Source organism: Rhipicephalus microplus, chromosome 2, assembly GCF_043290135.1.
Source record: "Rhipicephalus microplus isolate Deutch F79 chromosome 2, USDA_Rmic, whole genome shotgun sequence".
NCBI classification, from domain to species: domain Eukaryota; kingdom Metazoa; phylum Arthropoda; class Arachnida; order Ixodida; family Ixodidae; genus Rhipicephalus; species Rhipicephalus microplus.
The window spans coordinates 274188446-274209875 of record NC_134701.1 but is presented as its reverse complement, the minus strand read 5'-3'; the positions used below and the strand labels follow the sequence as shown (position 1 = coordinate 274209875).

General features: G+C 42.4%; 2 protein-coding genes across 2 annotated transcripts in view; one reads left to right on the top strand and one right to left on the bottom strand.

The window, feature by feature from the left end:
* Positions 1 to 338: 338 nt before the first annotated feature.
* LOC119161419 (GTP-binding protein 8) lies at positions 339 to 7467 on the bottom strand. The gene is made up of 6 exons (XM_037413875.2): positions 7157 to 7467; positions 6808 to 6906; positions 5319 to 5449; positions 5052 to 5151; positions 4412 to 4533; positions 339 to 684 (listed from the first exon to the last, which is right to left on the bottom strand). Exons 1-6 carry the CDS (start codon positions 7424 to 7426, stop codon positions 573 to 575), a joined length of 834 nt encoding a protein of 277 aa, XP_037269772.2. The 5' UTR covers positions 7427 to 7467; the 3' UTR covers positions 339 to 572.
* A 229-nt stretch (positions 7468 to 7696) lies between these two features.
* Positions 7697 to 21430, top strand: part of LOC142777466 (uncharacterized) — a 191448-nt gene continuing 177714 nt past the window's right edge. Inside the window, exon 1 of the mRNA XM_075881910.1 lies at positions 7697 to 8168. Coding sequence (XP_075738025.1) covers positions 8158 to 8168 — 11 coding nt within the window. The 5' untranslated portion in view covers positions 7697 to 8157. The remainder of the gene's footprint in view (positions 8169 to 21430) is intronic.

The window sequence follows — 21430 nt, the reverse complement described above, 5'->3', positions numbered from 1 at the left end:
CAGCAGGCCTGTACAGGTGCCAGAAACCAACAATATCTTGAACTTATTGTATGCCGTGAGGCATTACTACACCACTCTGTCTGCAGGTTCACGCTGGAAACTTGGATGGTAGGATCCCTTGGTATTCATATTTTTCTCAAATCTCATGATCTGAAAACTCTCATGCAGATTGTGGAGCTAGCACAGGGCTATTCACAGGGTGCAGTATGAAGCACACTCTTTTTTTACATTTTACGCCTCATCAAACAGGTTCATTCCCAATCAGTGTTGACGGACGTATGCTGGCCAAGCAAGCAGTTCGTTCATAAGGTATGCTTCCAGTAGAGTTCGCAAGATGCTCTGTCAGTTCAAAATAGGAGAATTTTTATCTTGCCAAGTGTACTGGCAAGCTAACACTTATGTTTTCACACATTGCAATCAGTAGGCACATGAGCACCTTATTTCCCAGCATTAGCAAATGCATCCGCACTACCTACCACTTCCCGAACACATACAGTATTCCATGAATGCAACATAAAAACAGGAGTTTGCACACCGGTCTATGCAGTTATACAATACCTGGATACGCACGGTCACCGATTGCGCAATGGTGGCTGTGAATATCGCGCATCTTCAACATCGAGAAGCCCAGTGATATGTGCTATAAATGCTTGCAGAAAAGCGATTCCTTCACGGGTGATTGAGCTGGAATAAACGAAAGCAAAGGTTGTTTATAGAAGTAGGGAAGATATTGTGCATAATAAATACAGGCGGTCCAGATATTCTAAGCAGGAGCCTCTTATGGTGTAGTGGACAATGTGCTTTTAACATATGCAGGAAAGAATTCTGCAGTGTGAATGTATGCTAATTGGAATAATTTGCTACTTTCCGAGAAAAAAGGTGTTGACAAAAAAAAAAAAGAATCGACTCAAACATTCTGACCAAACTTCCTAATTGTGTGTGAAATGCAATATGAGCAGTGTAACGGTATTTTCAAAATCTACTCGATCAACATTTGTCTATTTCAGGATAATCGTGGATCAAACATGTGGGCAGGGTGATTAGGAAGGAGGCCTGCAGATACACAGTGCAAGACACTACACTCAAACCTCTATATAACAAACCCAGATATAACAAAGTAAATAAATAATAGTCTTGCAATAACTGCAGTGTTAAAGATATACCTTTATAACGAATTTTCGGATATAACAAAGACATTTCCATGTATCTTGCAACTTTGTTATAACGAGGTCTGAGTGTGATCTGTTCAGAAGCATCCAATTGAACCAGTTGCATAAATCCAGAAAAATATGAAGGGGTTACACATCTTCACACTCGGCACCAATAATGTGATACATCTTTCATTTTTAATTATAAATACAAGCCATATTTTCATATACAGTAAAGAGAAAGAGCATAAGTTTGAGCAGCTAACAGTTCATAAAATCAGTTTCTAAGTGTAATTCATAGGTATACACTCTAATGTATTCCTAGCTGGAACGTAAATTTGGTTCAACTATCAAATGAATATGCCAGCACTTTTCTTTGTTATAATGCATAAAACAACAACTTAAGGGGGAATAGGGGGCAAAATCGACTGAAAATGCAATTTTTCAAGTTCCATAGCACAATATGCAAGCATTTTTGACAAGTGTTTCTTCAAAATGGCGTGTTCTTATAAGCAACAAAAAGCATTTCAAAAATGGTGCCAAACATGCATGACCCCATGACAGCATGTTATATACGATGTGCATTCTGGCCAAAGATTGTAGCTTTTCCGTTGTTGTAAGCCACCTTTTCACCATGACCATCCACGCGCTACTGCGTTCCAGAATGCCTACTATTTTGGGTGGCTCATCTGTATTATAAAAGCACCATGGGTGTGTTGATACCTTAGTTTTCAACAAAATCGCGCAAGAGGCAAAAATCCTTTAAAAGCAGTACCTTCTAGTGCACAGTCAACCCACTGGGACATCGCCAGTGAGTGCAAGTGCTGCTACGTTTGAAGTGCTCCGTGAGATCTCTTTTTGAATTTGTGGGGGCAAACTCACCTGAATTTCACACAACAGCCATATCTTGGTGAATGTTATGAATAATGGCGAAGAATATGCAGTAAGAGCATTTCATCCTGACTTGACGGCAACTTTAATTTTAAAAGGCGTTTCGCACCACTTTTCGTGAGAAAAAAAAAATTTTCTTTGTAACCATTGCACAGCTATGAAGTGCATATTTTTGTGACTTATTTTTGAATAACATGCACCTTTTCTGAAGCCGAAAAGAGTGGTGTTGCCACCAGGATTTCAGTTCTTACAAAATCTTTTGGTTAAGAAAAAAAGAGGCCTTAAAATTCTAATCACCAAAGATCTATAGAACAGGCCAACTCGATCTGTATCCCCCAATTCGATCAGCGATCTCGAGTCAGAATCAACTGGTAGGTAGCAAGTGCAAGTCTCGCCACCGATTCGGGTGTGGTCTAGGTTGGCATTCAGAGTACGCTAATTTATGTAACCACCCCTTGTTCGCTTGGTACACTCCTATGGTGATCCAAAGGTCTAAATTTTTCACTAAAGAATGGACATGCCTACATTTATTATTTTGGTTCCAAAGGACACCCTGGGCACATTTAACAACGCACAAGAGTTCTTATATTTTCACATGCCAAAGCTTTTACACATTCAAATATTCCTTGAAAAATAAAAATAATAAAGTAATTAATTTCTATCATTCTTAGAAGGGCTTCTTCATATTCTTTGCCAGAATTCATAAAACATTCATAAAATCTCCGTTCAAGCAGCTTGCAAGATTTAGTCAATTTACTTTAAAGATAACAGAGCGATGAGCTGTAGCAGTTTTACACTCGTCTTTGCTATCCATTTCCCTTAGGCTCTGATCATGCATGCTCCTAGCCTCTCAAAATTAATCTTTTTTGTGGTGTTTACATACACAAGTAAATTTTTCTTAATAAGTGAATTGTACTGAAGCAATAGCATTTGTATTAGATTGTCAATATTTTGCACCATATCGTCAACATGAATGAGTAACGGCAGATGATAATGAATTCTTTACATTTTGCTTCAAAAGCGAGCACAGCAAACACTTGCGGCAGACCAGAATTCACCTGTAGCATTTGAGAAAGCACGACCTCTACATTGCTTGTTGAATCGAAGAACAGCTTTCACTCTAGTACTTCGTTTCTAGTCATTGGAAGAGGTTTAAGATTACAGAGTTGACATGCCTACTTAACTGTCAAGCACTCCAAATTTGATGCTAGAAAGGCAAATCTCAAGAAGGAACCTGATAATATGTAACACACAAGCAAGGCTAGCTCATCAGTATAATTGGCAAGGAGGTCGGTGAAGTTCAAGGACAATTTTAGGACAAAAGATATGGTAAAGAAAGTGTAAGAGCCTATAAGGTTTGAAATTATATTGACTATGCGCAAAAAAAGAAACTACAAGAATTATACGGTATGTCTGAACAAGTTTCAATTATACATCAAGGAAACAACAAACAAAGAGTTCCCATACGCAATTTCGCGGAAGTTGCAACAATAAAACGGCCCCTAAAAACAGGCTTCAACCAAGAAGAACGTCATGTCAGACTGGGACAACATATCGGACTGGGTGCTGTGAAAGCTGTTCATGATAAATATCAGTAGATATATTGCGTATTTGTGACTACTGTATGAACTGTGCATAAGGGTTATGGGTTTTCGGCCAGGAACTTTGCCTTTTAGTAACAATGCCCTGTTGTTTCTTACGAAATGACGAATTTAAACAACCTTGGGAAAAAAGTTTTTTAGGCTTATGTGTCACTTATGTGCACTTATGCACTTATGTGTCAAAACATGGCATTTGATGCAACTCTTACATTACTTATAAGCTTCACTCATGTAAACAAATGCAGAATAAATAAGAAAAAAATAGAGTGCCATGAGCTTATCAATAACTTACAATAAAATTCATTGAAAGAATAACAATGTTTAGGGTTTTACATCTCAAAATCAAGGTATGATTACAAGAGATGCCGTAGTAGAGGGCTGCAGAAAATTTGACCATCTGGTGATCTTTAACGTGCACTGACATTGCACAGTACACGGAACCGCCTTTTCATGTCCATTGAAATGTGACCACCATGAACAAGATCAAACCTGCAACTTTCGTGTCAGCAGCCGAGCACCGTAGCCACTGATCCACCGTGGCGGACCAATTTATAGAAGTGATAATTAGGGCCAGCACCTTTTAATTGATAAAACGAAATAGAAAGCAGCAAATATTTAAGGAATAAATGACCATTCATATTGCCTACTCTGTAATCATTTTCAACAAAATGTGAGCACTGGGAAGCACAGATCACGCCATCCATGAGAGCCACATGCTATTGCCTGTCCGCAGAGGTACGAAGGTAAAATGTTATGAACTGTTTAGCTTACCTGACCAAGAATGGCTGAGGGAAGCAAAGTGTTGACATGTATTTGTTCCTGAGCTCTGTTACAAATGCAAGGTTCTTGAGTATGACGGAATTTTTGGCCTTGTCGATTTTGGTGAGGACCAGCTACGACAAGAACATCAACCGTCAGCCTCATTCCAGCAGTTGCTACGGTTAAAATCACTGACAAGTATCCTAATAGATGCCTGTTTAGTTAAAGCAGGTCATAGGAGAACTTATAAAATCAGCTCTGACTGACCATGTAGACTTTCAAAACTATTTTAGTTAATTTCAAGGTAACTGGTATTGATAGATTACAAGAGAAAATTAATTCCCACATTTCATTTTTTATTCATGCCATTCTGGTTCAAAAGGTTCCTGAAGCTTGCTACATTCACACTTCGGTTCTTTTAGAAAACACAGCACTTTATTTTTATCCATAAAAATATAGCTAGGACCCAGTAAATGTCACTAAAACCTCAAACATCATGCCAAGCTGGCGCAAGAATATTTAGAGCAGCTATTGTCAATCATTTCAATCTTGCATCCTTTCAGGCTAAACCTCGTCTTATACTGAGGTTCATTTGTTTTCGTATTAGAGAAACATAACATACTAAGTGAAAAAAAAAAAAAAAATGTCTTACAGCATACGGTGACCTCAGCGTTTCCAGCATCTCGATGGCATCTTGGTCATAGTCTTGAAAACCTTGCTCAGCGTCCATTACGAGAAATGTCCTCTTCAGGCTGTAACATAGGACAGTGAATTACAGACACCAAAAAATATTTACACTTAAAACAAGTGTATTATTTACAAAATAACTGCAATAAAACACCACATCAACAGGTCCCCGTAAAGGTATGAAAGCACTTGGTAGTTCCCCACTTGAAAGAAGAGTTGATCGAAAGCTTACTTTTTGCGACTCGAAAGGAACTGTGATGAAAAGATGGCAAAGTCTTTTGGCTGTCTGAAACCATAGCCGGGCATGTCTACCATGCACAGTTTCTTGCCAACCGCAAAAAAGTTCAACGTTTTCGTGTGTCCCTGAAACAAAGAATGCATATTCATAGTTGGAGCGTATTCATGTTGATAGAATAAGTAAGGACACCAGAGAGAAGTCAGGAACTCACAAACACTGACAAAACGCCACCGTTTGTGGTGCCTTGACTTCCCTCTTTCATCTGTGTTTTGCACCCCCAGTCTTTTCACATCAAGTATTCAGTACAGGAGCAGATGAAGGGAATTAGATTCAAAGCTGACATATGAACGCAGGAGATTAATAGCGTTGAATTAGTCCTGAACAGTATTTCACCATCAGAGCAAACTCTAGAGATATCAGCCACTTCAATGCAGGAAAGGGACGCTCACGGGCGTACCTGACATATTCAATCTACGTTCAGGAAGAACACCAGAAATCACGTGGTGCACTGCAAGGAACACGCCTCTGTGTGCCTGTTATAAGCTGTCTGCGTGTAGCAATGAAGGGGCATGTACTGAAGGGTGTTTCAGCTCTACTAAAACCTGGTTAGAGGCAAAGCATGCGTTGTGCGCTGGCGTTTCCCACGGCAAAATCTTTACTTCTTTACTCGACCCAGGTTGACGAGTGCACCATCACTTTGAAGTAATGTTTAAAGATGTCGCGTTTTAAATAGATGAATTTGCTGTAGAGAAGCACATTTGTGTTTCTGGTTTTAGATGAAAAAAACTTGAGTGTCTTGGTAAATTTCGTTAGGTATTTTGAAACCACTATTAAGCCAAACATAATGTTTTAGGCAGTAACAATGAACCTTCAATTCATGATATGCATAGCATGGTGCATTGGCGAGACGTGACATTTACCTAATTCTTTTGGGCACATACCCGTTTATAATGGACCAACGACACTGTCTTCAGAGGGGCAGGGAGGCAAAACTTATGCTTTGTGTTTTGACTATGCTTGCTCTTGGGAGGGCAGGGGGCATGCGAGAATTTCGGCCGAGGGCTCCAGCCCACCCGTGCCCCTCGTTGGTGTCGCCCCAGTGTCGACGACATGGCACGCCGACAAGCCGAGATTCTAAGGTGGTTCGCCACTGAAATAGTTCCAGCCCTACGCCAGCCTGCATTAGGCTGCCACCTATTCAGGTTTCAGTAAAACACCGTCAGGCAAGAGGCATACATTTCTTGCGCATAAACGAACACTGGCCATCGTTGCGACTTTGGCGAGTGTTCGTTTATCTGCATGAAACACGTGCCTATGTGTGTGCTGTACACTGATCAGAAAAAAAGAAACTCATAGAAGGTTGCGACGGCAAAGTTTTGCGCATAAGTGTTTTTATCAATCAATCACCTTTTATTTCTCCTTGAGAAACATTGGGGTAGCGGGAAAAGAAAGCCGCAGTACAGCAGTTTCGACCAATACTCACTGGGGTTTTCGATACTTTGACGCGAACTTCGGGAGCTTGTGAAAATATGGCTTTAAGCAGCGACGACTTCCCCACGTTGCTTATTCCCATAATCGCCACCTGAAAACAAATTACGACAATGTCAGGTGCAGAAGAAAAGGCTCGCGTGAACGCCTCGAACTAGAGCGGTAAACAATGCGAGCTTAAACGCTATGTGTAGCATTTTATCGCATATACACACAAATTACCTTTGGCTGGTATCGCTATCGCTGAGCAAGTAGGAAAGGAATAACAGTACGCTCAGTAAAGCCGCAGGTGATGCAGATGAGAAAAGATAAGCGTGCGTATAAGTTGAATAGCAGCGTACTACCTCCGGCATGTTGTGTTGGGGGTATTGCTCGGGACGCACAGCTGACGTTACGAAAGAGAGTTGGTGGTTGGGCCGGCTAACGAAGAGGCCCTCAGCCGCTCTCATTTCGGTGACGCTTGGTTCAAAAGGCGCCTCATTTTGATCAAACAGCGGCACTTGTAAATGCTTCTGCAGTTCATTGCACCTGTTTATGTATGGAAGATCTACTTTCTTGGAAGCTTGTTTCGCAGAGAAAGACCGACACAACTTAAAAGTGGAGCGCACAAACATTGCTTGTAAAATTTGCACGGGCGCAATGTTGAAATGGTTGCCAGGCGAGATCATTTTTGCACACTGAAAGGGCACAACAACTTGTGTCTTGGGTTTGTGACAAACAAACGTACAGTACGGCTATTTTTCATGAATTTCAATTATTTCACTTCATAAAAAGTTATAAAAAAATACTAAATAATCATTAGAAGCTGGAAAAAATCGGTGCTCTGTACTATGATAACTGAAAGGCAGACGCCAAGATCAGACTGTGCAGTATCAGACAGTAATCAGACGGCACTTTCGGCATTATCAGAGAAAATGCGCACAATGCGCATCACTTCGCATTGTGCGTGCCCACGTGTGGCGTGTCTAGAAGTACCTTAGAATTTTTATGTTACTCTAAGGCAGTACCTTTTCTGCCACTGTGCTCACCGCTCGCCGACGAGACGGCCTGCTTATCATCGCGACCTCGTCCAACAGGTAACCGTCGACCGTTGTGTCTTCGTGAATAGAGGGAAAAAGAAAACTTCATTGAAAACGAACTCCAGCCTGTGTCCGCTAAGGGCGAGGACTAGTCGTCAGACAGGCACAGAAGTTTAATGCGTTCGAAAAGTGCCTTCCTGGTTTCTCAGACAAGCCAGGGCAGCCAGTCTACATGGTGTGTGCCTGAGGATCCCGCGCACGGATGCATGGTCACCCGTACAATTCCACAGAATGTGGACCGTGGGCGTCATCCGTAAAGCCACCGAATGCCACACAGGTGGGAGAACCTTCTCAGCAATATTGAATGTGGGGGAGAGGTGAGGGCTATGCGTGCTTGTTCACGGGCCGCTTAAAGTCGTGGAGTGTATTAGGAGTTTATTCAAGAGGTAGTTTTAGTATAACTGTCAGTTAAAGCGCACGAATAAACAGAAAGGAAGAGAGGACAAGCGCTTTCTCGCAACTAAACTATTCATTAGAAAGGGAAGAATATATAAACAGGCAATCAAAAAGCAATGCATGTGTGTACAGGCAAAAAAAAAAAAAAATGTACACCCGTGGCACATCGAGAACATAGGGTAAAAGAAGAAAGATTATCTCGAAACATAATCTGGAAAAACAAACTCTTTATCGTGCAGCACAACCGAAGGCTGGCTGACGCATTGTTCCCCTCTTTTTCTTATGTGAAAAGCTTCTGTCAACTCACGAGTTAATTGATTGTTAGATCGAAAAAGCACTTCAGTATCGTGAAAAAGAGGATAACAACCGCACTCTCTGCAATGAGCCGCGAGATGCGATGCACCCAAGGATTTCGAAGAAGAATCGTGTTGTCTGAGACGAACATTGACGCACCTTCCCGACTGACCGATGTACACTTTACCTCAGCTAAAATGAGTCATGTAAACAACGCCCATTGCGCAGTCCACGAACTTTTTGCTATTGTTCATGCGACATTGCGGAAATTCTGCGCATGCGTGAACAAATAGACTGCAGTTTGCTTTTGGCTGAGAAAAGCACATCGACTTTATATCTATTAGCGAGTTGCTTAAGATCATGCGATGTCTTAAGAAGGTAAGGAATAACTACTATCCTCCTACCTTTTCTAATCTCATCACGGCGCCCCGAGTGGTTCCCTTCAAATTTAAGTTTCTTAATCATGTTGTTACAAACGGGCGTGATGACATCATTAGGATACCCTGCGTGTACTAGTTGCTTTACTTGACTATCAAAGCTCATTTTCATTGCGTGTTGACAGGACTTTTTCAGAGCAAAACCCAAACTCGCAGTAACGATACTTATCTTCACTAGCTTAGAGTGGCTCGACCTGCAATTGAGTATAGGTTTAACGGATATAGGACAATAATACCAGCAAACAAGCTGGGGTTCGAAGACCAAGTTAAGATCTAGAAATTGCAGTTGCTTTAGACGTGGCAATTCAAAAGAAAAGTTTAGTTTTTGCCTGTTTCTTTAAAAAAAACTTGAAAATATTCACATCTCGCGTAAAATCTGAGGACGTAGTCAACACAAGAAAATCATCGACGTATCTGAATACGTGAACCGGGAGTCCTGACAAATGATTTTAAAGTGCTACATCAATCTTTCCGAGAAAATTTTCGCTTAAAATCGGAGCTACTGAAGAGCCTATGCATATCCCTGATCTCTGGACATAAAGATTACCACCCCAAGCCACAAAGGTGGACTTCAGGCCGAAGCTAAGTAATTCTAGAAAACTAGATACAGAAGTTCCACACTTCAGGCTAAAAGACTATTCATCATTATCCTGCACGATGCAGCTTTGAACGCTTGTTATCAGCTCATCTAGAGGTATCGAATAGTACAAGTCCTCAATGTCTATACTGTAAAGCGCTACATTTGCTATAGAGCTATCGGTGCTCAGAAACTGTACCTCTTCGGAATTGCTGACACGAAATGGATGCGGGTAGCGAGAGTTTCTAAATTGCTTTGCAGGTATCTCGAAACAACGTTTTTCCACGTGTCTCTTTCGGACACAATCGCTCTGAAAGGCATTTCTGGCTTGTGTGTTTTGACCGAAAAAAATATATCAAGTTCAGATCGCTTAGCAGAAAGAAAGATGAGTTGCCGTGGGAAGGTTCGGTTTTTGCCCGCGGCAAGTTATCTTTTCACCCACTTTTCTTTCTTCACATTTACATTACAATTTGGTCTAATAACTTCCCTATACTATACTTTGCTTGGCATTATTGTCTGTTAGATCCCGTTAATATTGTGTCAAAACACGGGAAAACGAGCACTAATGTATACCCTTCTTTCGCTTATATATATATATATATATATATATATATATATATATATATATATATATATATATATATATATATATATATATATATATATAGTGGGAGTAATAATTCAATGGGCCAGTTAGTCTTCGTGAAGGTATGGGATATGGCACGACGGGAGCGTTGTCAACAAGGATAAGTATATTTATTTACCAACAGTTTCTGAATACGTGAGTTATCCCCTAATGAAGGGAGGACCCCTCCCGAAACTGTTGGGAAATATATTTATCCTTGTTGACAACGCTCCCGTTGTGCCATATATATATATATATATATATATATATATATATATATATATATATAATGTAGCACAATATTATGAAATGTAACATGATGTGGTCTATATATACAATAAGCTACATAACTTGACTAGACTGCTGGTGACTACTTCAGCATCTTCCATGTGTTGTTCATTGTTAAAGGCTTAAATTACTGCGACAATTTAAAAAACTCTTCAGCAGCAGGGACCGATAACTGAATTTGGTCTAAGTGTATCTTATATATACTTTACGAATAAAACGAAATTAAAGGGCATGCCAGCACTTTGAAGTGGCTTGCAGGCCGCTGTGGCATTGACGTCAACGAACTTGCCAATGATTCTGCCAGGAACGCTCATTAAAGTGCCGTACAGAAAGCCATTAAATTATCCAGAACCCATTGAGCATCAAAGATTCGCTTTGAGAGGTAGAATGAATAGATTTCTTCTTTTTAATTGACCTAAATACAAAATCAATTAGCCAGAATTCAGAATAAAGCGCCGTGTTTCCATCCTCTTTTAAATTGGTTTCGATTTTTCTAGCATTTATTTAAAAATACTAAGCACAAAGTACAAAGAAATGGACAAGCCGCCTAGCAACTCGCTCTGTCGCCAGTTTGCACTACGTCTTTTTCCCCCAGTGTTGAACAGCGAGGACTAGCAAAGAAAAAGAAAAACAAGAGAAAATCAGTCTGTAGCGGTCAATCGATCTGTCGGCACACTCGCCTTCTATTGCCCTCAGTGAGTGCCAACAATTAAGGAACTCTCAAATTGCGTTTTTCTTTGGTTTTTGCTACTTATTGTTTTCTTCTCGACAGTTCGTGTCAGCTTCCACGTGATCAAAGCACAGCGCCCTGGCTGAACTTGTTTCTTTCTCTTGCTTTCCTTCTCCATCACAACGCTTACTGCGATTCTCTTGTGGCCTTCCATTGGAATTACTCGGTGTTTTCGTATTTTGGTAAGGTTTCTCAAAAGTTTGGGGCAGTGCTGTCATCACCACACGTATCGTTACCAAGGACATTGAAGTCCGAGTAGTCTGATAAAAAAAAAAGCGAGATCAAAAGCAGTCCACACATGCCACAATTAGTCGTGTTAGTAATCTTCCGCGAAAGCTTGACACAGTGCCTTCGACACCACGCTAATCCTGCCCAATGCGCTCATATTAGTGTTGACGGCCCACCAGTACACTCGAAACTCGCATCGAATCAGGTTGCCCGAAATCGGGCCACGTGTCCAATCGGGATCGAGTACAGCGCCCGTACTCGATCCCGTCCCCTCTTATAAATATCTTGGTGTCCATATTACTAACAACCTATCTTGGAAACATATCAACTCTGTCACATGCAAGGCAAACCGGGTTCTAGGATTCATGCGAAGAAACTTTTACATGGCCCCTGTTGATTTAAAAAAGCTTCTTTACATTACGTACGTTCGTCCGCATTTGGAATACGCATCATCGATATGGGACCCTGGTAATATCACTTTAGTTAACGAGCTTGAGGGCATTCAGAATCGCGCTGTTAGATTTATATTATCAGATTATCGCCGTACCGCTAGCGTAACAAACATGAAATCAATTATTAACATTCCTTTACTCGCTACACGCCGTAAGATATCCCGTCTCGTACTCTTCCACAAAATTTACAACAACTCCCTTCTGCGTTCACTTTTAATAACCCCACCGTCATACATTTCAACTCGTACTGACCACGCGCAGAAAGTTGCTGTTCCTCGCTTCAAGACATCAACATATTCCCACTCATTCCTGCCTAAAACTTGCAAGGATTGGAACCACCTCCCACAATCAGTTGCATCCATCACCTCGCCTTGCAGTTTTAAAACATCGCTCGATAACATGTATACTTGGTGTTGGAAATGTAAACGTTTGATTTTGTTGTTAGTTTTCTTGTATGATCTACTGGCTGTATAACATAGTTGCAGTGGATAATAGTTGCTTTCCAGTGTTTATTAATGTTATAGTGTCTTGTCTATGTATTCTTTTCTTTGACATTGTTCGTCAGTGCCCGCTCCCCTCTGCAATGCTGTAAAGCCCTGAGGGTACAATAAATGAAATGAAATGAAAGTCCGATGCAGGCAGGAACGTAGCAAGGGGACCCATGTCCAAGGCATGGCCCATGCCCCTCCCCTGAGGCTTATGGGAATATCGACTGTAAGAGAATACCCCCTGGGCTTTATGACAATATCGACTGTACTGGTGTTCGAGGCCTGCAGGGCGAACGCGGCTCAGCGTGAGAGCTGCCGAATTCGAGGCACGATGTGATTTCGGGTGTGCAACGAGTTCGCACAATTAACGCACACGTAAACGCACACGGGTGATTCCACGAGAGATCGACACGGGTCCAAAAGTTGATATTTTTAGATTTCATTGAGTATTTTATATTTCGTGCACCTCTCACCAGGTAGCCCGAAAGTCAACTTCGTTTTATGATTAACGGCATAACTTACGAGAAAAAAAAATCAAACTTCACCAACGCGGAGGCACCAATTTCGTCACCTGCCATTTTTGAAAATTGCAGATGCTATGAAAACACAAATATTTTTGTTTCAAGGAAGATATTTTTTACCTGAATTGCATGTCTAATGAAGAATGAATTCATATGGTCTCAAGTTTGTAGACCTTAAGAAAATACCTTTTAAATATGTCTAATTTTGCGACAGTTTAAAATAAGTTACGTGTTTCCCTTTTTTTTTCTCCGAAAGTAATGCAAGCAGCGTTTTCAAACTTGACACGCTTTAAGCATATAGTGTGTTCATTAGGTACATAAGTTATTGCTGCCGTAGGGCAAATGTAAACTTTTATATATTGCCTCAAAGTTCTCATATTGGCAAAAGTGTACTCCACTGAAATTTGAATAATAAAAAAAAACCCATCTTTGATTTTCCTTAAAATCTCGTAAATAGACAACCGAAGGCCATCATACAGTAATATAGAAAAAACATGTTGCATTATTTTGCTTTTAGCGACAATATTCGTGGTACAAATCAGAGCTTTTCGAGAATGCGCTGACAAGTTGAGAAATTTAGAAATTGGAACGGAAAAGCGGCAATAAGCTTCAAACGCGAGTAATCTATCTATCTATCTATCTATCTATCTATCTATCTATCTATCTATCTATCTATCTATCTATCTATCTATCTATCTATCTATCTATCTATCTATCTATCTATCTATCTATCTATCTATCTATCTATCTATCTATCTATCTATCTATCTATCTATCTATCTATCTATCTATCTATCTATCTATCTATCTATCTATCTATCTATCTATCTATCTATCTATCTATCTATCTATCTATCTATCTATCTATCTATCTATCTATCTATCTATCTATCTATCTATCTATCTATCTATCTATCTATCTATCTATCTACATATCTATCTATCTATCTACATATCTATCTATCTATCTACATATCTATCTATCTATCTATCTATCTATCTATCTATCTATCTATCTATCTATCTATCTATCTATCTATCTATCTATCTATCTATCTATCTATCTATCTATCTATCTATCTGTCTGTCTGTCTGTCTGTCTGTCTGTCTGTCTGTCTGTCTGTCTGTCTGTCTGTCTGTCTGTCTGTCTGTCTGTCTGTCTGTCTGTCTGTCTGTCTGTCTGTCTGTCTGTCTGTCTGTCCGACCACGACTTTTAGCTCTCCTAGCCGTTTAGATAATGTTATCGATATTAAACTTGGTATGCCATAACATGACTCTATGAAGAACATATTTGACTAGTCATGACATGAAAATGATGACATGCATGTCATGAAAGTCATGATTTACATTTCATGGTCCTGCAGCTATTGTGGTGGTTTCGTTCACATGGCATGTTGCAAAACTCGTATGGTATAACATGATTGCATTGCGAACACAAGCGACAGGCCCTATCATGAAAATCATGACATGCGTGTCATGTTACAACACGACTACTTGCCACAATCATGATACGCTCGCGGCCATTTCACTAGCGTGACACATACCAAATTTGCTATTACGGTGCGTGAATGATTGACGAAGGTGTGTGACTGGTACCAACATGATAGTCATTATTTGCGTGTCATGCAACAACATGACTACATGCCACGCTCTTGATGCGCTGGCGGCCGTTTCGCTAGCTTCACCTATACCAAATTTGGAATTGCGGTACGTGAATGAATGACGAAGGTATGATACTGCTGCAAACACGATGAACATGAGATGCGTGCCATGTAACAACATGACTACATGCTACGCTCATGATTGCGCTCGCGGCCGTTCCGCTAGTCTCACATGTACCAAACTCGGTATTACGTGACGCGAATGGACGACATAGGTAAATACACATACAAACATGATAATCACGACATGCGTGTCATGTAACAACATGACTGCATGCCACACTCTTGATGCGCTCGCGGCCGTTTCGCTAGCTTCACATTGCCAAATTTGGTATCACGTGACGTCAATAGATAACGGAGGTGAATGACACGTCCAAACATAAAAATCATGACATGGAAGTCATGTACGGAATCGTTTATTTCCACCTAGTAACGTTGTGCCAATTTTAAAGTGACATTTCAGCACTTCTCATTCGTGCTTCGCATATCATCGATTCCCACTGTACGTGGGATCTGCCAATATTTCACTGTATTTCCACGCAGACGAGTGGCTCTGTGCATGGTGTAGCTCTGCCACGCAAAAGACCCTGGTTCTGTTTTCACCCAGACCCACGTTTTTTTATTATTTGTTTGCATCTTTCTCAATTTTTCGGTCACTCACAAGTCGATGATTTTTCGCTTAGAACCAACGACGACGACATCGACACAATCGTGTTAAAATGGCCATTTCGTGGGGGTGCACTCGCCCCCTTAAATAAAGGAGCCCCTCCCCCACTCCCCATTTTTGGGGGGGGGGGGGGCTGCAAGGTGCAGGCGTCGATTCCTTCAGGTTGGGACCAGGGTGCTCGGAAGAAGAATTCACCGCGATCATCTGTTCGGCTGGTGCCGATCCATCCCTTGGAGCACCAGTCAGAACCGCGCGCGTTAAACTGTCACATGTGGGCTTTTCACTGCTCACTTCATTTCCCCTCAGGATTATCGGACAATATATTTTGATTGAAAAGTCAAATGTATTACGTTAATGTAACGGGAACTCGTTCCGAAATCGGGAAGGAACGAGCTTTCGTTACTGCTTTAGTGGAACGTGTTACTGCGTTACTGCTTTAGTGGAACACAAAACTATAAGTTTTGAACAATAGACGCAAATGTACGAATAGGGATTTATTGTGAGCAGTTTCTTTCCCTTTGACTGGTTTGTCCTTTTAGCATGATTCTGAACATTGCATTATGACACTGTTGTTTTGGCTACTTTTTTCTTGGATTCTGTCGGTGCCTTTCTGTACGTGACATCATTGTTTGTATATCCTATGTACCACTCCTGCTTGGACCGAGAAGGTCTGCAGTACACTTAAATAAAAACGTGTACAACACAGTTTCAAGCTGATGTCCCAAAAGCATTTTCATCAATATACGCACAGTGTGCACATATGCACGGAATTGTCGTAACGACAACTCCTACATTCGCCGGGAGAGAGCCCTTTTCGTTAAGGTTGCCTAAAGAAAAAAAAGTATGAAAGTTTTCGTAAGGATTCTCTTTAAAACACACAAAAAAAAAACATCTATAGGCGGAATAAGTAGCAGCATGCCACTACAGTGTATCCATTACGCAAGCGTGCAAAGACAGAAAGCAAACGTGATGGACATTAAAATGATTATATAAAAAAGAGAAGCTGGTTGTGCGCCTGCTAGCTATCATTTGTTTACCATGCGACAAAAACCAAAAAAATATACTCGCAGCTATGCTAGAGCTTCCAGGCAAACTTCCCCGAATTCCTGGCCAAACGAGGGCGCTTGTGCTTCTTACGAATTGGGAAGTACAAGGAAAAAAAAAACAAAAGTGGGAAGAAGAGCAAGCCATATTTGAGTACGGACTCGTTTGTTTGTTTTTCTTCCAGCTGTTATTTGTCGAACAGGTCGCGTTTCCTTTACTCTTCTCCCCCCCCCCCCCCCTTCTTAGATATCTTGGTTCTCGTATCGATTTCATCGTATATCCGAAGAAAGAGGTCGGCAGCAAATTCGCTTCCGATGAGTCGTGTAGGCCTTTGGAAGCACTGGCATTTTCCGGCGCGCTTGGCAGGATTGCTGAGCCGCTCTTCTTTACACTGCGACAAGGAAGAGTTTTGTTGGTTTTGCTCTCGTCTTCTCCGGCCGGGCCTTTGCTTACGTCGGCAAATCACGCATCCGTGCTGGCATCGACGGACGCGCCTAATGTGCCGCGCCCACTCGTGCGGAGAGTGTGAGTGTGAACGCGATCCTGCGTCGAGTTTCGTGCGAGGCTACTCGGTCATTCCGGCGACGAAGGCGGCGCCATGTAGCCGTGCTCCGAAAGCTGTCACACGGTGATAAAACTGCGACACAGTTCGGTCTCTCAGTAGTCATGAACCAATGAACGCGCCTTCACGCTCTGCGACGCTGACGTAAACGCTCGCGACATCACCTTCTCGTCCGCCATTTCGACCTTCCGCTGCGCCGTCTATAGTCGCTGGAATGGCCGAATGCCATTCTTGACAACGCGAGGGTTATCCCACATAACCTAACCGACCCTAACAGACCACACCCAAACACTTCACTTCGCTGTTTCCTTGCAATCCGGTGAAAGCGTAAGCAAAAAAAAAAAAAAAAGGCAAGCCGAACTTGGTTTTCCCTCACAAGTGTCATCTAATATAAGCCTTCACTGTATAGTCTTGTACAACTCAAGAAAAAAATGCCTGCACCGCTGACACCCATCCCTGTTTCTCGCGCAGAAAGTGTGCCTTAATGCGCCAGTCACCAAGAAAAAGTTTATTAAACCAGTACACACCAAGTGGTAGGGGTGCTTATAAACTAAGTACTTATCAATTGAGTAAGTATAACTTGTATAAATGCCAGACTAATTTATAGACAGACAGCAGTAATACACCCTCCGCTCGCAAGCAACTATACAACAAGAAACATGTTAACAAGAAGTTTAAAAATTTCTCAAGGAGGCGTGAAAAAGAAAGATTGAAGAGATGGGGGGGGGGGGGGGGTATAGCACGGTGTGTCGAGTGACACCGTTTCTTTTTCTTAGCTCAGTATGGCTCCTCTGAAATATCCATTTTTTACTATTTCTGTGACGTCGAGTGCTTCTCAAGTGCCTTATACCCCTGTCAGATTGGTGCGATAACTCTTTTACGTAAGTGGTCGTTTACAAAGTCGAAATACTTTTATTGAGAGTGAGAGAGAGAAACGTATTTATTCATAAAGGCACGGAGAAGGATTTCGTGGGAGGAATCCCTAGTCCGGGGTCCCTATAGGACGACTCCAGCGACGAGTCGGGCCCGCTGTATCAGAGCTCGGAGGACCTAGGGAGGTCCGTCGCGGAGAGCATCGTCCCACAGGTCCTCGTTACGTAAAGGGTGAAGGAAAGCAGGTAAGGGAGGAAAGATGTTCGCAGTGCACTCGATCAAGACATGGAAGGTCGTGGGCGAGTTTCCACAGCCGGGGCAATGATCTGCATAGCACTGCGGGTAGAATTTATGAAGTGGTACTATTGGGAAATGTTTTAGTCTGTAGCTGGCGTAATGCTATACTGCCTCATCTCGCGAGAAAGATGGCGGCGTTGCCTCGCAGAAACTCGGCGCCACCATGCCGTTGTCAGATAGGAAGACAAGGCGGCGCCGAAGGCGCTTTGTCCATAGTCTCACATAACTCATCAACACATCATCATCCATACAAATGTCCCGGCATGCCCCCCCCCCCCCCCCCATGGACGTGTGAGGGGGAAGTTTTTGTTTCGGGCAGAAGGCCAACCCTGGAAAAGGGGCCACCGCTCGGCGCCAGGCGTCGAACAGACGTGGCCTGCCTCCTAGCGTACAAGCCCGGGAGACAAAACATAGGGGCTACCCTTCGGTGCGGTAATTTTAATCACGACACACAAAGCGGACGTACACTGGCAAGGTGGGCTGACGCTGCGTGTGAGGCGCGCTGTGGTCACGGCCCGTCTCCTGACCACCATTTCTTTTAGTGGCAAAGCTTCTTAAAGCGGCACCCGTTCGCCTCTCGTCGTAGTACGTAACATGTCTTACGCTTTGACCTGGAAGGTGGTACCGGTGGGAGATTTCTCCTGTGCGTTGGTGAACAATAAAAAAATTTGCAGCGTGCGCGTTAAATAAAAGCCGAATTCTCCTGTCTCCTCATAAACTGTCCGCATGTGCGTTTCGCCATAGGTCGGTGTTTGCTGAGTGGTGTAAATTAACCGAAAAGAAATAAGGCCAACACCTTGTCGGCACATCGTCATTTGTTTCGGGTGTCGTGCTGTGCCTGCACCGCTGAACTCACGCTGCACAATTTCTGAACTTCGCGTGCACAGCCGTGAACCGGTTCCGACCGGTTCAGGTGAATCGAACGGACCTTATGAGCATGCGGCGTTCTCCCTCTCTACAGAGAAAGAACTCGGCGCCGAGCCTACTTTCCAAGCGCTGACGCGTTGTAATGCCTACGCGTGGTTAGGGCTTAACCTATGCACAGCTTAGGCTATCTCTGCGCTTCTCAGTTTGCTCATCATGTTGAGCCCAATGGAAGTGTGGCTTCATGTTTGAAGTTTCGAAACTGACATTGCAGCGAACAAGAAGTGCATAGAATATGTAGTTTTGAGTTACTACACTATCCAACCTGAAGCGGCACCTCATACTTCCTTCGTATTTTTCTTTTTTTTAAATTTTGAGCTTCCATTTTTTTCTTGGTGAGACAGATCCGGGAACTTATCAGCGAAAGAAATTGCAAATATATCTACAAGCAAGCTCTAACTAGTAACTGCAGGGCTTGGGGAGGCATTTGAACGATAGCATAAAAATATAAAACGCGAGACAGCGAGAATATACTCAGTATATATGACACACTGGTGTGTGCTGGCATACAATATCCTCCCAGAGTACCACTGGTGCACAAAGTTTTATCAGAAGTGAGATATAAAAAGCCCGACTTATCTTTCCTGTGGCTCTTAAGTGGCCCCTTAAGTGTCCTTTCTGTATGCTTGCTTCATGGCTAACATTAGAGCGCAACCTTTCTATCCTGTTCTACGAAGAGGGACGGGGAGGGGGGATGGTATAGGCGACGACTAGGAGGACGACATTCCATTTTTCATTCTTATCATCTATGTCAAGCAGAGGGAGCAATTTCGACGGCGATGTCCTCACGACGTGGCATCCGGACCAGTAAGAAGAAGGCAGAAAAGCGAGAATCGATAATAATTACGAAGTTCGGCACTTGACTTCACTTTTGTGCGAACCGTACGGCTTCATTTAGGGATGCATTTTTTTTCGATTTCTTTCTTATAACTATTGCTGTTCGGTTTCAAGGAGTATATAATAGACCAAGGAGACCAGGCAACAATCTTGCTGGCAACTGTCTCGGGAATCGTCACTATACCTCTTTGGAATCTTTACGAAGGCGCGCGATGAAACCGCAGTATAGAAGATAAAATTATGAAGAAACCAAAAAGGAAGGAATAAAAATGATATGATAATTTATATTTTTATTTATTAATACTCCTAAAGGCCCCAAAGAGCTGTTACTTGGGAAACAGACGCATGAATCAAAGGACATACGTGAACAAATTGCAAGAAAGGAATACACAAAATAAAGAAAGTGAGCTATGTATCAAAACAACGACAACAATTAAAATTCCAATAACGATGCCGATGTCGTTATTATTATTATTATTATTATTTTCTTTATTTATAAATTAAAAAAAAAGAAGACAAGGTGGAAGCTTGCACTACGCCGCGCAAGGCTTGAAACACCGAAAACTTGACTACTGTGAATACTAATCTGGTTTCTTCTATGTCTTTGCTAGGGTTAGCTGTAGGTGATGCCAGGTTGTATCCCTGTTGATTATCAGAGAAGGAAGATTGGAGTTGGAGAGAAAGTCGCTGACACGACGCGGCTGTCCACACTCCAGAGACAGGAACTCGCCCTGAAAGCGAGCGTTCGTATACCTCTCGTGGATGTATACGGGCACGTCGTCATTGGCGCTGGCCTTTTATCGCTTCGGGGTGTTTATGGGAGCCACCGTTGCCTGTTCCGTTCCCTAATATTTTTCTCGTTGTACGCACTAGGGGTCTTCGGCTCACCTCCGCCGTTTCGCAGCCATTTCTTAGGCTAAGTGTTGACTCTTCATTTTTAGTAAACCAGTGGTGAGTGGACCTTACGAAAACCCTGCCAAAACGACAGAGATGATTGATAGATACGAGGGATTTAACGTCCCAAAACCACCGTATGATTACGAGAGACACCGTAGTGGAGGGCTCCTGAAATTTTGACCACCCGGGGGTTCCTTAACGTGCACCCAAATCGGAGCACACGGGCTTACAGAGTTTTCGCCTCCATCGGAAATGCAACCGCCGCAGCCGGGATTCGATCCCGCGACCTGCGGGTCAGCAGCCGAGTACCTTAGCCACTAGACCACCGCGGCGGGGCGCCAAAACGGCAGAGAGCAGCACAGGAAAATCGACAAGGCAGATTGCTTAATTACCTCGCTTCAATTCTGGCGCACGCTTCAACTGTGCTGCAAGAAAATGAACAGTTGGACACGATTCTATACACTTCTACCACGCAATAACACATGCGTTCAGGAGGCACCTCCCATTATAGGACATTCATATAGTTTTTTTTTCTCGGAAATGTTGTAGGCCCATGTACTCAGATTTGCGTGCACGTTAAAGAACCCCAGGTGGTCGAAATTTCCGGAGCCCTCCACTACGGCGTCTCTCATAATCAAATGGTGGTTTTGGGACGTTAAACCCCACATATCTAGCTAGTTTTTTTTCTAAGCATTTACTGGCAATGGTTTGACTATATAGTTGAAAACGTGCATGCCACTC